Below are 16,661 nucleotides of genomic sequence, written 5' to 3'. Positions count from 1 at the left end.
GTGTTTGTATCTCGGATGTTTTTTTTTCTTTTGCTAAAAATACTTGGGTGTTAAAACTCAGATGTTAAAGGTTCTATCTAATAAATAAAGTAGCAAATGATTAAGGAATCTCATAACCAGATAAAAGGTATCAGGGACACTGCTACTATATACTTTGGTCGACCAAAACAGTCAATAGAGATGGCATCGGCGATGGATAGAGAGAGTAGGGGTGAGAGTATATTCCATATCCCAAGACCAGATGCTTTTTTTCAGTGTCCAACATATTTATTTTGGCTTTTCTATTGTTCATCATCATAAATCATCAAGAAGTTTCATGCTCATGTCCACGTTAATAATGTAACAATCGTACATATCAATCTTTTCTCTTTTGTATTTCCGATCTTTTACATGCAGTAGATTGCGACTTTTGAGACAAGATTTGATTTTGTAATTAAGCTGAGTCTGTATATTGCACATGCCCTTACTCGTTTTGATATGATTGGTGTAGTGGATAAACTAATATAAGAGTGAAAAGCCTTCAAAATAGTATATAGTAGGGTAAAGAAATTATGAATGTTATAAAGCAGCAAAAAAGCACGTTCTATATGTTAATTTTTACAGATATTTATATATGTATATATATGTAATTATTTATAAAGTCGGAGTAAAAGATTCAAGAGGTTTAAGATGAAGAGGACGATGAGGATAATATGTGGTGAACATTAGAAGTCAGATTTTGTCCCATATCAATTATACCTTTCTCATAAATGGCTGAACGTACTCGATAAGAATTGTATTCACATCACCTACTGAAAAAAATTAAATAAGTAAATAAATTACAGATGAACGATATTTACATCTAGTTTATTGTTTTTAAAAACAAAATTCTAAAAGTTTTTCACTCCCAAAATGTAGTTGCTTTTAGCCACTGGTTTGGAAGAATATAATAATTAATAGACGTAGCTCTGAATAATTGATTCACTGCCATGATAATAGTTTAATGACATGTAATATAACATTATATTGAAGATATTCTTGATCGAACAAAGACTAATGTTAGGAGACCTAACGAATTTATATGATTGAAGGAAGAGAGACAAGTTGTTAAACAAAAATTATATTAGAACATTTTATAGAATATTGGTTCAAGTGGATCGAAAAGTCTCTGTTCTACACTACTACCTAATCTACATTATTATATTGTTCACTTATGATAGTAGATATTAATCAATACCAATTAGAGTGGTTCCAAAAGATCTTACACTGGAAAAGACCCTCTTAACAACTTTCTTCAATATTTTTGTTTTGGCATTCTTGTATTTTTAGGACTCTCCTGGAAACAATGACATCTACATTTCTCATAATGTGAAATTTTTTATTTCATGAACTCTAGCTAGTTTGTTCATTTGCCATTACGTACTGTGAATTAATTTGATACAACACTATGAATATAACAAAAGTAATGACCATTCTACACAAAACAAAAGTTATAAAATAATTAACAAAATAAATGAGATTAGGGAGAACCAAATCATGATGTCTAGAGATCATATCTTGTGAATGAACAATGACTAGAGCTTTGAATTACATCCATTTTGTTTCATTCAAACCCAACTGCTAATTTGTTTCAGACTAAACAAAAAATGAGAGTGTATGTTATACAATATATATGAACAATACAAATACTTTCAAGAGATGTTACACTGGAAAATACCCTCTTAAATTTCTTTAAAAAAATTTCGCTTTCTAGTATTTTTAGAACTCTCCTGAAAAAAGTGACATCTACATTTGTCAAAATGTGAATTTTTTATTTGATGAACTCTAGCTACTTAATTCATTGCCATTATTCCATGAAATAATTTAGTACTAGGAAATCACCCGCGTTAAAACGCTGGATATGTTTTTTTTAATTTTTAATTTTTTTTTTAATTTTCAAAATCGACAGAAGATTATTGCAAATGTTAGGGTTTGTATGTTGATAATATGGGATTCGAATCTACATTTATTTTTTATAAATATATATTATATATGTTACTAATTTGAGTTTGATAAAATACTTTGTTTTATTGTCACGCTCACTAAACAATTTATTATGCAGAATTAATTAACATATTTTAACTATATTAATTCCCTTTAATTTTTTTTTGGATATCTATATAATAATAAAATGTAACCATATTTATAGAGTTTAATAATTAAAACAATAATATTTTTTGACAATTTTTAATTTTAAAGGGGAGATTTAGGAGAATATATTTCAGAATATCATGTTTGATTTAATAGATTAGATTTTTGATTGATTAAAGTAATATATCAAATAAAACATATTAATAATCTATAATTAGTCTAACATAGACTTTTGTACAATAGATAGAAATAAGACTCTAAATTAATTGAATAGATAATGCTATGATAATAATAAAAGCAATGGCCATTTTACACACAAAAAAAAATAAAGGTTATAAAATAATTAACAGAAAAAGGATTAGAGAGAACCAAATCGTGACGTCTAGGAACCAAATCTTATGAATAAACAATGACAAATTTTTAATTACATTGATTTGTTTCATTCAAACCGAACTATTACTTTCTTTCAAATCAAACATACAAAAACATCGGAATGTATGGAATATGGTATACATATATTTCTTTTTTTAACTAAATTATATAAATATATATATAATTTTTTTTTTGAGAACTATATAAATATTTCTTTGTACGGGAGTACTGTATTAAAAGAAGTTGAAGAGGTCCCGTTTCTGAGATGATGTTATTACTAATTTACTATGATCAGCTGTTTATGAATTATGACCATGGATATGAAAATATGATCCATTCTCTGCTCTATTAGTTCCTCCTCGAGTTTGTTCTTGGAATGAAGTTATGTTTTTGTTGATTGTTGCCCTGTTTATTTACTTTCGTTTTGCCAGGGTAACTCTTGTAAAAGTTTACTACTATAGTACTATTGTAGAACAACCTCATACCATTGATGAAATTTACAGTCTTAGCAAAAAGAAAAAAATGCTTCTATGATGACCAACGTAATAATAGTTGTCCCCAGCATTTTCTGACGTTCCACACAGGCCACAGTTACCGACCTGACTACTTTACTAACTTTACTGACAAAAGAAAATCTAGCTGATAAAAAAAACAAAAAGAAAAAGGAAAAAAGTAAATATTTGTTATATATCGTTGTCTTCTTCTTTAGTAATTAGTAATATTTTTATTTATTTGAAATATGAATTTTGTGAGGGAAAATGTGTGGTCAAATGGTTATAATCGTGGATGGAATTACATTTCACTATCGCCTACCACTGTAGATTCTTGAAAAGTAGACGATGGTGCCACGTAGCTTTTGGAGTTGGGGAAGTACATTTGTGTTGGTGTGAAGATGTGTCTCATTATCTTAGGGTTTAGGTTGGAGGTGTAGTGTTGATTAAGTCCGATCTTAGGAGAAATTTATCATTGGATATGTTTTAGAAGTTGTTCTCATTGATTTATTTTTTGAACAACGAACATATGAGTTCACGCAGTATGTTGTTTCGTATATATTTTATGTTACATCAGATCTTGTAAGTAGTACATACACTTCGGATTTCACATAAGAGATATTTGAACATATATATGTTTTCTCGCAATAGTAGAAGTGCTTACAACTGTCGGCAAAATATGTAAAAAGAAACTTTATATTCTTAGAATCGTATGTTGTTTGGGTTCTCGGCAAAGAGGTGAAAACACATTTTTTTTCTCTTAGAATCTAGATAACAAATTAACCAATGGTTGATTTTGTTAATAAGAGACAACGGATCGACCCGGTAAGAGGAGGAAGGTGAGATCGAGCCCTAAATTCCCAAAATATTATTTTTTGTTTGTTCTAATTCTTGAAACAATGACTTTTCAAAGTGGACATACATTAAGTCATTAATTAGTTCTTCCATGTTACAAATAAAGAAGCTAATTACCAATACGATGAACCATAGAAAAAAATATCATAAAAAGAAGTATTATCAGCCAAGCCGCCTGGTCCCATAATTAACTCTCAACGCTTTTCATTAAAACGGAAAAGCAGTACTCCAAATTTTAAAATTAAGAAAAGTTTTTAATTTAAACTAGTACACTAGATTTGGACCCGCACAACCGTGCGGGTATTAATTTTCATTTTTATATATGTTTTACATAATTAGAATATATTTATATAATCATTTTAAATATAACAATTTGATAATTTTCATGTTGTAAGTTAATTGATTATTTCAAATCATCACATATATTTGGTATTTTTATTATATATATATTTTAAAATTAATTTTTATTCAATTATTATGATCCTGATCCGTAATTCAAAGCGCTAGATTTCCTTTATCAATAATTTTTTTATGTTTATTCATTTAAGATAATAACTATATATATATAAAAAAAAGTTTTAAGATAAGTTAATTTTATACATGAATTATCTAATTTACTAATGTTAACCCGTTCTACCAACATATTCTATTTCTAGCATAAATTTTTAATGTTTGTAAAAATAAAATATATTAATTTATCAGTTTAAAATAATTTTATCATATTTAGTTAAATAAAATGTTTTATTATAAAATGATAGATATAACTATAAAATAGTAAAATTTGATATAATTTTTTTCATTTATAAAAGATAACTGAGTATATATATACTAATGTATAATAACATTAATTTCATTACTAATTACAAAATTAGTGAAACTATTTATATACAATTTTTGATAATTAAGATATTTTTATAATGTTTTTCAAACATTTGTTAAAAAATATATTTATATTTATATTTTAAATAAAAAGATATCAAATTATATTATGATTTAAGTAGTTAAAAGATTATATATTAGCATTAAGGAAATACATTTAATAAAAAAATTTAAATGATGATCCAAATAAAAATATCGCACATGAATCAATGTGAGTTTGTTAACCAATCCAGGTTTTTAGGAGTCGATGTTATATTAGGAATGATATATTATTAATTCATATTATTAGTAATAAATGAATGATAATTGATTTCTAGCAAGGGTCCATTTTAAAAAAAAATCACACATGAATCAAGGTTGTGACTTCTATTTTAATATATAAGATGTTAAATTTGAATAGTACTAATAATTTTGAAAGCTTATTAATTAATATTAATAGACGATGACTAAATTCCCAACTTCTACGATGATAAATTTTTGTGGTTATAATGAATTGAATGAATTATTAAAAAACAAATCCGCACATAAATACTAGTAATAGAAGTATATATATTTTTATTAGTTTTAGCAAAATTGTTCATTTTCTGAATAAACTTGTCAACATGGGATTTTGAGTACAAGTCACTGGATTGGTATCAATAAAGAAATCCCCCTATACATTAAAAGAGAAGTCATTTTAGTGATTTCTGCTGAGGTGGCATTCATATAGAGCTTCTCAGGAAAAACGTTATAATTCTATTGGCTGGATTTTTTGAATTTTTTTTCATTTATTTTAATCAATCGCTTGTGTAGACAAGCCCAAAACTATTGTCGATTTCGTTAAGCCTATATATAGTTAGGAGATAATAATTATCGATTTAGTTTAGCCTTGGGTACCCGTTCGGGTTCGGATCGGGTATTTCGGATATTTCGGTATAGTGGTGTAGAACCCGTTCGGGTATTTCTGTACTTCGGGTCGGGTTCGGGTATTTTTAGTTCGGATTCGGTTATTTCGGATCTGGTTCGGATATTTAGATTTTGAAAAAAAAAATTAAAATTTTCATTTCTCAAGTTTCTTATATTTAAAAATATAACTTTCAGTTAACTAATTTTTTATTTTTAATAGATTGAATAGTTAATAGATTTGGACATAACATTTTAAAACTAAAAAGACATTAATTTAGTTATTTTTTTTTAAATTTCGGATGTAACTTTTTGTTAATTTTTTAAATAAAAAACTTGACATGCATTTTAAGTGAGTAGCAAATCATTTTTTCGTAATTGTATGTATATCATATGAACTTAAAGTATGTGTAGTATCAATATAAATATTTTATATAAAATGAGAGATGTAAACTAAAAATATAAGGTTAATTATACATATGTTCGGTTATCTTCGGATATCCATTCGGGTTCGGGTATTATCCGTTCGGGTTCGGGTATCCAATCTCTCCTTATTCAATACCCGTTCGGGTATTTTGCTACTTCGGTTCGGATTTCAGTTCGGGTTTTTCGGATCGGGTTCGGATGTCACTTCGGATATCGGGTAAAGTGCCCACCCCTTAGGTTGTTTGTTTTTAATAACTTACCTTTCTAATATGGATTATTTGCGCAAGTTGAAATCATTAAATATGCAAATAATTTATTGACAAAATTTGTCTTTAATAACTTACATTTCTAATATAAATTACTTGCGCAAGTTGAAATCATTAAATATGCAAATCACTTATTCACAATATGGATTACTTGCGCAAGTTGAAATCATTAAATTTTATCGATTTAGTTTACCCTTGGACAAGATTTAGAATTAAAACAAATATTAAAAACTTTCCTTATTATTCAAACGGTAAACTTGCTCATGTTGATATCATATTTATTATATTGCTTACAAAATATTTTAATGTTTCTAATTAGGTTGTTTGTTTTTAATAACTTACCTTTCTAATATGGATTACTTGCGCAAGTTAAAATCATATCATTGCAAATCATTTTTTGACAATACACATTTAATATCTTTCTTTAAACGATTTTATTATTTATTGTGCAAAATATTAAAATCATTAATATGAGAATAAATCAACTGTATATATATAGGAGACACCCAATGTCTTAAAATACAAACATTCTCTTTTCATTCTTTAAAGTATTATTCACAAATCTCTCCTCTCATACTATTAAGGTATTACGACAATGCTGCTTGTATGCTAAGAAAAATGTGTTTAGACGCAAAGCCTCCTCATCTTTAGAACCCTGAACTCAACTCTTTGTGTCTTGTCTCCAAAAAGCATGTTTGGTCTATCTTTTCCATGTGTTGAATACTGGTAACGACAATATGGTCTTCCTTTTTTTATATGTAGACCAGGTCGTGAGAGTGATAGTGATCCAGAAAACCTTGATTGAACATGCTGAGAAGCTTCGTCAAGTTAAAGTAGTTCTTGAAGAGGTTCTTTAGTACTTTCTCTCTCTTTGTTGAATATTGTCCGGGAAAGTATTACATAGTATCATTTAGTAATACTATCTTATATCATTTTTTTGTTGAATATACTATCTTGTAAGTAAGCTAGCATTATGCAGTTTTTATTTAATTCATGAGGTCATTTTCTCACAGCAGAGAACCTTTTGGAATGGCGCATGGAGGAAATTTCTCAGGGATATATAGGAAGGTTCAACTAAAGCCGCTGAAGTGGGATGGTGAAAGCGAAGAATAAAGACGTGTAAATGCCCTTATGATTCTTAAATACAGCGGTGTTCTAACTCACGCTGGTAGAAAACATGAGTTTACATACTCTACCATTGAATTTGTAACTGTCATATATATATATATATGTTTTCCAAATATGGAAGAATTGTTTAACTTATTGACGTTTAACATCACTTGCCATATAATCTAACGAATATTACAAATAACAATTTATGGAAACTATTCTCGAAATTATTGAAAGACTAATACTGTTTTATTTATTACTTTTAATATTTATAACCTATAAAATAAAATGAACTGTGTTCGAATATAATTATATAATAACTATTTTAAATATTACAAAATCCAAAAATGTTTATTAATATTATTTTAAATTATTTATCGTTGTTTAAAGAATAAATTTATCATAATTTTAAAATAATTTATAAAATGCTTACAAAATGCAAGGCAAAGTTGCACTTTCAAAAGTTAAGTCGAGATCTTGATTAAAAATCCTAATAACTGGTAAAGAAAAGATGCCGAAGACAAAAACAATGAATGTTGTCTACAAACAAATTTTTCAGAATATTCCGTAGTCACGGTACGTAATTTTAATCTACCTTTTTTCAAATACAAAATTTAAAATATATAAATTGTTACAATTATTTATTTTTTGTATTTGCCAGATGGGTTGTGATGAGTTAGGAGACCGATGACGGTATGTCAATTTAATATTATTTCATGTTCAATAAAATTTAGAAATTTATAAATCTATCAAATAATGTTAACCCGTCAAATTGCTTACAAAATTTATTTAATTTTTGCACGTTTCTAATTGAATTTGCTTTCTTTATCGAGAAATGTACTTCATAATTTATATTATTTATGGATAATATTTTGATTTTTTTATATTTTCTTTTAATATGTCTACATAAATGTTTGTTTATTATTTATGGAAAAATAATATTATTCACCTATATAAAGAATTACGACACATATACAATCCTCGTATATATTAAAAGAGAAGTCACTTTAGTGATTTCTCTTGACATGACATTAATATAGAGCTACTCAGAAAAATTGTTATAATTCTATTGGTCGATTTTTTTGAATTTTATTTTTCATTTATTTTAATCAATCGCTTATGTAGACAAGCCCAAAACTATTGTCGATTTCGTTAAGCCCATATATAGCTAGAGGATAAAAATTATCGATTTAGTTTAGCATTGGGCAAGATTTAGAACTAAGACAAATATTAAAAACTTTCCTTATTATTCAAACAGTAAACTTGTGCATGTTGATATCATATTAATTACATTGCTTAGAAAATATTATAATGTTTCTAATTAGTAGGGGTGGGCATTCGGGTACCCGTTCGGGTTCGGATCGGGTATTTTGGATTTTCGAGTTTTTCGGTATAGAGGTGTAGAACCCGTTCGGGTATTTCTGTACTTCGGGTCGGGTTCGGGTATTTTTAGTTTGGATTCAGTTATTTCAGATCGGGTTCGGATATTTAGATTTTGAAAAAAAAAAAAAATTTCATTTCTCAAGTTTCTTATATTTAATAATATAACTTTCAGTTAACTAATTTTTATTTTAATAGATTGAATGGTTAATAGATTTAGACATAAAAATTTAAAACTAAAAAGGCATTAATTTAATTATTTTTTTAAAAAAATGGATGTAATTTTTTGTTAATTTTTTAAATAAAAAACTTAACATGCATTTTCAAACTTAACATGCATTTTCATCGACTCTGCCATCCACTTTACCTTGGAAGTATTATAGAAAGATTAATAATATTTTATTTATTACTTTTAATATTTATAAACTATAAAATACAATGAACGAAATTTTATATAAGATAATTATAATAGTTTTATACTCTACTTGATGAATTGTGTTCGAATATAATTATATAATAACTATTTTAAATATTACAAAATCCAAAAATGTTTATTAATATTATTTTTAAATTATTTATCGTTGTTTAAAGAATAAATTTGTCATAATTTTAAAATAGTTTATAAAATACTTACAAAATGCAAGGCAAAGTTTCACTTTCAAATCATTAAGTCGAGATCTGGATTAAAAATCCTAATAACTGGTAAAGAAGGAAAATCACAGACAAAAATATTGAATGTTGTCTACAAACAAGTTTTTCAGAATATTTCGTAGTCACGGTACGTAATTTTAATCTACTTTTTTTTTCAAATACAAATTTTAAAATGAATAAACTGTTGCAATTATTTATTTTTTGTTTTTGCTAGATGGGTTGTGATGAGTTAGGAGACCGATGACGGTATGTCAATTTAATATTATTTCATGTTCAATAAAATTTAAAAATTTAAAAATCTATCAAATAATATTAAGCCATCAAATTGCTTACAAAATTTATTTAATTTTTTGCAAGTTTCTAACTGAATTTGCTTTTTTTATCGAGAAATGTACTTCATAATTTATATTATTTATGGATAATATTTTGATTTTTATTATATTTTCTTTTAATATGTCTACATAAATGTTTGTTTATTATTTATAGAAAAATAATATTATTCACCTAAAATAAAGAATTACGAAACATATACAATACAATTCTAATTAATGATAATATAAAATCTGTTACTTCTAAAACTATACACTATTTATTCCATTTTTTGAATGAAAGTATCTTCGTAAACACACAAAATATTTTGTGACGTTGCAATTATACATACACACAATATCTACCTCTTCATACTGACGTTACTGTGTTCCCTCTCGTGAAGTACGGACCGAGAAAGAACACAGGGTGCAGACCGATCATGTTCTTATGCCCGCACAGGGTGCGGGCCGGTCACCTAGTTACTTATATATCCAAAAACGATAAAAAAAAAAGAGTTGTTTTACATTTGTGTTAGTAGTAGTTTCATCATAGCAGTCAAAATGACACTTATGTTTGATAATTATTTTATCAGGATCATATTAATTATCTTCTATAACTAATACCACCAACCGCGGTTCGATATTAGTTATTGTTTTGTTCCATCAAGTTTGATGGTCTCCTTCATTTTAACAAAACATTTTAAAAAGTTTGGTAGTCTCAACATTATATATATGTGTGTAAATTTAGTTCTCAAATGGAAGTCCGAATCTAAATACTTTTGGTGATATATGATTATGATAGATATATTCCCTAATTTAAACAGTTTCAGTTAACTGGAGGGTATATCTAACAGGTATGATTGGTATTGTTATATATGGCTTTAGTTAAGCCTTTAAGAAATGAAAAGTCTACAACTTATGTTTATCCATGTCCCAGTAATGTTTGAAAGATACATACATGAGTTTGTACTTTGTACAACACTTTTTCTTTCTACTCTTAATGGTGCAAACTCCAACTTCAAAGTTTTTAGAGAAGTCATATTTTGAATTATCATATTGATTACAATTAATTCAAAGAAACCTCAAATGTCTTTTTCAAAACCATAAGTATTATAAGTATACAACTGATTAAAAATTAAACATTTGTATAATTTACAGTCGAACTAATCACCTGTAATAACATACGTACTATTTTGAAAAGACAGTGATTATATATTGCATATTGGGACACATTCGGAGGCCCGACAAAACTGTCTACGACAAATAACGATTATGTACGTGTTTCCAAGAAATACTTACATATCACATACTGTATGTTTATTAGTAGGGGAATTGGACTGTATAACTTTCAGGATTTAGGGTTTAAGCCATACATCTTGTCAATATCATTTCACCATCTCTCTTTTACCGGTTACTTGTAAGTTCAAAGGGTAAACCAGCTCAGATCAAATTTAATTGTTAGATACTTAATTCTGTTAAAATCAATGCTTTGCACTTAATTTTCATTCCAAACTTATTTCACAAATTCACCCTTATTAGTATTGACATTGGTTGATCTATCGACGTGTATTCTTTCTTTTTCATATCCTCTGAAATTATGTGCATCAAGTTCAATTTCTTGTATTCAAAACAGTCCCTTGTGGAAAGGAATAAAGAAGAAGAACTTTGATTAAAAAAATAAATTATGTGCTTTTCTTTTTAAGTGATATTAACAAAATTACACGTAGTTAGTAGCTTAGGGGTCGAATGCATTTTTAAAAACTATAAATGAATTATGGACTTCATATCTATCATAATCAAGTCTATGGACTGTATATATCAATGCTCTTTTTTTTTCTCCTTTTCCAACAATTTATGTTAAGCTAGTCCATGTCAAAAATCATTAATTTCATTATAAAACTATAAATGAATCTTAAAAGTTTTCACTTCTCCAGAATTAGTTTATATATAGAATTTGAGGAAAGTTGTTTTGGAATTCGTTTAAGAGAAGTTAGGTTTTGTGTTTAATAAGAAATACTATTCAAGCGTTGGAGGCAACACTTTTTTTTACCACATTAAACGATTTTTAACAAATATATATATACATGCAGAATATTGTTATTATAAGATTAATATAAAAAGCATAATTAAGAAAAGTAAAAAAAACGAATTTAACCTAAGAAGTACCTAACACGTTAAAGAATGGTCCACGTTATATTATCGTGAGGTCTTTAAATGCTCTTCTGGATGCAAATCTAGTCAATATGTAACCATATTACTCCAAAGCTGTCTTCTTTCGTAGTGGATCAAATATTGGCTACATTTCAACAAAGGAATCTAAATGTATTAACTATATATGTAAAATATTAACATCAAAGGTAAATATTGTCGTGTTAGTTTACTTTTTGTAATTCGTTAACGTCTCACCAAGATAGTCAGCTTTCTTTAAGCAAAAAGAGAAAAAAAAGAGAGTTAACTTTCAAGCATATGTTAAAGAAATAAGAAGTTGTTAATTTGTCTATGTCCTAATCTAGCTGGTTACTTATCCAATTCGAACAAAATAATTCAACTTTTGTCATCTAGACTTTTTTGTTATTGTCATATCTTGATTCTTGACCCATTTTGTTAAATAATTATATTTTATTTTGACGGTAGATGAACGTTGGCATTTTATTCCATGACCATTCTATTCTTCTTTTCTTCTTCTTTTCTCATGTTAGTTAATCTTACATAATAACTTTTTTCTTCTCTTGCGTATTTCACAGTATATAACTAAAAGTAGTAGAGGGGAAACGTGTTCTAAACTTAATCAAAGAAAATGTGAGGCAAAACTCCAAATCGAAAATTACAGAATCACTGACACCGGCAGGAGCAATATTCGTGTGTATGACAGACCACGTTCTCTCTTATTACATTTCAAACAAGCCGCCTTGAGTCAACGCGTTATTTGATTTTATTCGTATACTTATTAAAAGATACCTTCTGTTATTTATTTGAACAAAATATAGTGATTAGAAAACTAGCACTTGCATGATTAATTGTAGTTGATGAAAAGAAAGATATAAACGACTGCAGAAAATGATGTAAGTTCAAGCTTTAGATGAACATGTTACGTACGTTATTTAATGTAGGTTTACATGTTTCATATTAGTGTCGATATAGGTCCACAATAATATCCATAATTGTATCTTATTATAAACACAAACTCAATTGTGAAGTTTTCACCTCGATTGTAAATTTGGTATACCTAATTAAGGATATATATCCAATAGAAACTGATTTCTAGGCTTTGGCCAATATTGCGTGAACTGCAATACTGTTGGTATACACCGCAGTCTGATTAAAGACGAATAATTACATTGAGTTTACATTATTTTTACAGAATATATATTGGATTGATTACATTTCGTAACAAAAGTAAAAATGAAGAATAGATGTGGTAACCATCTTTGACTAGTAGCAACTAGCAAGTAGGTGAGTTCGAATAACACTTTTAGCTAAATCTAGCGCTATGCGATTATTGACGTATATATTCAACTCTATCTGTGAAAAGATTTTTTTTTTTTTTTTTTTCTATCTGTGAAAAGATGTGGCTGGTTTATTGCCGAAAACAGTTTATGCATTAGGAAGATCATACTAGCTCAAACTTCAACAAGATTGGAAATGGTTAAACTAAGTAACCTCGACTTCGAGTACTCAAAATGAATTTTGCAAATACTTTATCTAAAGCATTGAATGTAAAGATATTCCTTTCCCATCTTTCATAATTAAGGACTTATTGAAGGAGCCAAGAAGAAAATATCAGAAAAAGAAGATGCATATGTACTTTAACAAAAAAAAAAACAAAACAGATGCATGTAACCGAAAAAGGAAAAGTAGAAAGGGGAGAGAATTTAATAACTTTGTTGAGTAACATACATGATAAATCCTAAATATAGGGGTTGGGCCATTTTTATTAAATTTTGGATCATATCATGAAATTATATTCGTTGGCTTTAGCTCGACGTTCACATGGTGGAACAACTACAAATGTGTAACATCTTAAATATGAACACAATTCTACATGTCCTAAAAGTATAACATGCTAAATAAAATATTTTTTCATGTGTTGCTAGAGTGTTGTTTGTACATGTAACGTAGTCAGAGACCATTCTCTTTTGTTCACCTTTTTTTTTTGGTGTAATTTTGTTTACCTTTTTAACTTAAAGTGAACATCTATTTTCTATCACGACGTTCTACAAGTATTACTTATATGCGTTTATGGCATTGTTATATAATTGTTCTCAAGTAAAATGTCTTTATAAAGAAGTATCAAAAGGAGCTTGTAAAAATCATAAGGTTTCAGATGAAAGAGACTCTAGATCCAACGTTATAAGAAAATCACGAGTACGTTGTTCGAACATGGAGAATATGTCAATCATCGACGGCTTAATATATAATGATAATTAAAACTTTAATGTTAAAAAAAGAGTAATATATATAATGATAGTAATAACAATAACGAAAATCGGAGAGACCAATATCACTTCGTTCTCTATAATATTTAATATATGTTCGTTGTACAGAACTGCTTGTAATTTTTACGTTACTTAATTTTCAATTTTACAGTGAGGTATATCAATGTCAAAAAGTGAAACTGAAAACAGCTATATAAAGGGTGTGAGCGAAGACTCTAAGAGCATAAACCAAAGCAACAAAACAATCAATGGGGTCTCCAGTGGCCTCTTTAGTAGCAACTTTGCTTGTCTTGACAATCTCTCTCACCTTCGTATCTCAATCAACCGCTAACTATTTCTACTCTTCTCCTCCACCTCCGGTTAAACACTACCAATACAAATCTCCACCTCCTCCTGTTAAGCATTACTCTCCCTCTCCAGTTTACCATTCTCCACCACCACCTAAAAAACACTACGAATACAAATCCCCTCCTCCTCCGGTCAAGCACTATTCTCCACCACCGGTTTATCACTCTCCACCACCACCAAAAAAGGACTACGTGTACAAATCCCCTCCTCCTCCGGTTAAGCACTACTCTCCACCACCGGTTTACCATTCTCCACCACCACCAAAGAAGCACTATGTTTACAAATCCCCTCCTCCTCCGGTTAAACACTATTCTCCTCCTCCTGTTTACCATTCTCCACCACCACCCAAGAAGCACTATGTGTACAAATCTCCACCCCCACCTGTTAAGCACTACTCTCCCCCACCAGTCTACCATTCACCACCACCACCCAAAAAACATTACGTATACAAATCTCCTCCTCCTCCGGTTAAACACTACTCACCACCTCCAGTTTACCATTCCCCACCCCCACCTAAAAAGCATTATGTCTACAAATCTCCTCCACCACCGGTTAAACACTACTCTCCTCCCCCGGTTTACCACTCTCCACCACCACCAAAGAAACACTACGTGTACAAATCACCTCCTCCTCCAGTTAAGCACTATTCTCCACCTCCAGTTTACCACTCTCCACCACCACCAAAGAAACACTACGTGTACAAATCCCCTCCTCCCCCGGTTAAGCATTACTCCCCTCCTCCAGTTTACCATTCCCCACCCCCACCAAAGAAACACTACGTCTACAAATCTCCTCCTCCTCCAGTGAAACACTACTCTCCCCCTCCGGTTTACCATTCCCCACCACCACCAAAGAAACATTACGTGTACAAATCCCCTCCTCCTCCAGTTAAACACTATTCTCCACCACCGGTTTACCATTCTCCACCACCACCAAAGAAGCACTACGTCTACAAATCCCCTCCTCCTCCGGTTAAGCACTACTCTCCTCCTCCGGTTTATCATTCCCCACCACCACCCAAGAAAAAGTACGTATATAAGTCACCTCCTCCTCCAGTCCACCACTACTCTCCCCCACACCATCCTTACCTCTACAAATCTCCTCCTCCTCCATACCACTATTAGAATTCTCTGTCACGGTAATTACTTTCTCAATACTTTTTTTTTGGTAAAATACTTTCTCAATACTTACGACATCTATTTGTTAATTTAGTTAACAAGTAAAATCCTATGTGGAAGCATGCATCACAGCAATTATATTGTGTATTATATATTCTTTGCAGGTGAGAACACGATGTACACAAGAAGACAAAGACAAGATGGAAACCGTTATTGGTGATTGTAATAAGAGAAACCTAGACTGAACTAGAGAATCGAAGCATTGAAAGCTTTCTCATCTTTTCCAACGTATTTTAAAAGTTTTATTGCAATAAATTTGAAATATGTGTGTGTTGATCAACTAATGGTCATATCAATATGCACGTAATCAGTAGTCATAGAAACGTTTGTAAGTTTACGCCTTGTTCCTTTCTGATTATTTTTCATGTGCAAGTTTGCTTTGTCCAATTAATATAAGTTTGTTTTTCTTCAATTTCTCATGCATGCAAGCATACTCCTAAAATAAGTTGGCTAGTCTCACTGTATAGAAAGTTCAAATTTTCTCTCTCTATTAGAATGATATTCTCCAAGATCTTCAATGTAACAACTATTAGTGTGACAACTTCATTTTCTGAGAAATTTCTGTTTGTGTGAGAGGAGAGTTGGGTGTGATTGATTTCTTGTAAAGTTGCTTCTGATCAATATGCTCTAGTGAGCTAGGTATTTAGCTCACCAAGACATATCAAAATCACATTGATCTTGAGAACTCCTGTCTTTTTACTTTCTTGCACATCAAACAAACAGACCCGCAAACTTAATATAAAATTTAGTTAATAATCTGAAACTTTGAGATCGGAAAAAGAATAATTATAACTGAATACAAGCTAAAACGATATCCTAACCTAAAACAGCCACAAAAGTTGACTTTCAGTATTTGATCATTGCAACAGAGGTAGTTTTGGTTTCAGTAAAAAAAAAACAGAGTTGAGTTTTGGGGTGTTCAATTGGATAAGAGAAGCCCAATATTGGCTGGATAATCTGTAGATTGTGT

General features: G+C 29.3%; 1 protein-coding gene and 1 long non-coding RNA gene across 3 annotated transcripts; one reads left to right on the top strand and one right to left on the bottom strand.

Annotated features, from left to right (window-relative positions):
- The first annotated feature begins 569 nt into the window (after positions 1 to 569).
- Positions 570 to 16,103, top strand: LOC106347332 (extensin-3). 2 transcript variants are annotated; one of them, XM_048782558.1, is made up of 3 exons: positions 570 to 580; positions 14,386 to 15,651; positions 15,796 to 16,103. In XM_048782558.1, the coding sequence occupies exon 2, from the start codon at positions 14,414 to 14,416 to the stop codon at positions 15,635 to 15,637; it is 1,224 nt and encodes a 407-aa protein (XP_048638515.1). In that variant the 5' UTR covers positions 570 to 580; positions 14,386 to 14,413; the 3' UTR covers positions 15,638 to 15,651; positions 15,796 to 16,103. The 2 variants fall into 2 exon arrangements, with proteins under 2 accessions (XP_048638515.1, XP_013642307.1); XM_013786853.3 differs by lacking the exon at positions 570 to 580 and adding an exon at positions 901 to 913 and having other exon boundaries at positions 14,388 to 15,651.
- LOC125610273 lies at positions 8,275 to 10,049 on the bottom strand. The gene is made up of 2 exons (XR_007340334.1): positions 9,926 to 10,049; positions 8,275 to 8,339 (listed from the first exon to the last, which is right to left on the bottom strand). It is a non-coding gene; the product is annotated as an uncharacterized LOC125610273 (long non-coding RNA).
- Positions 16,104 to 16,661: the final 558 nt, after the last annotated feature.

Source organism: Brassica napus, chromosome A6 (genome assembly GCF_020379485.1).
Source record: "Brassica napus cultivar Da-Ae chromosome A6, Da-Ae, whole genome shotgun sequence".
Classification (NCBI taxonomy): Eukaryota; Viridiplantae; Streptophyta; class Magnoliopsida; order Brassicales; family Brassicaceae; genus Brassica; species Brassica napus.
Note: the sequence above shows the minus strand (reverse complement) of the source record. Positions and strands in the feature narration are given on the sequence as shown.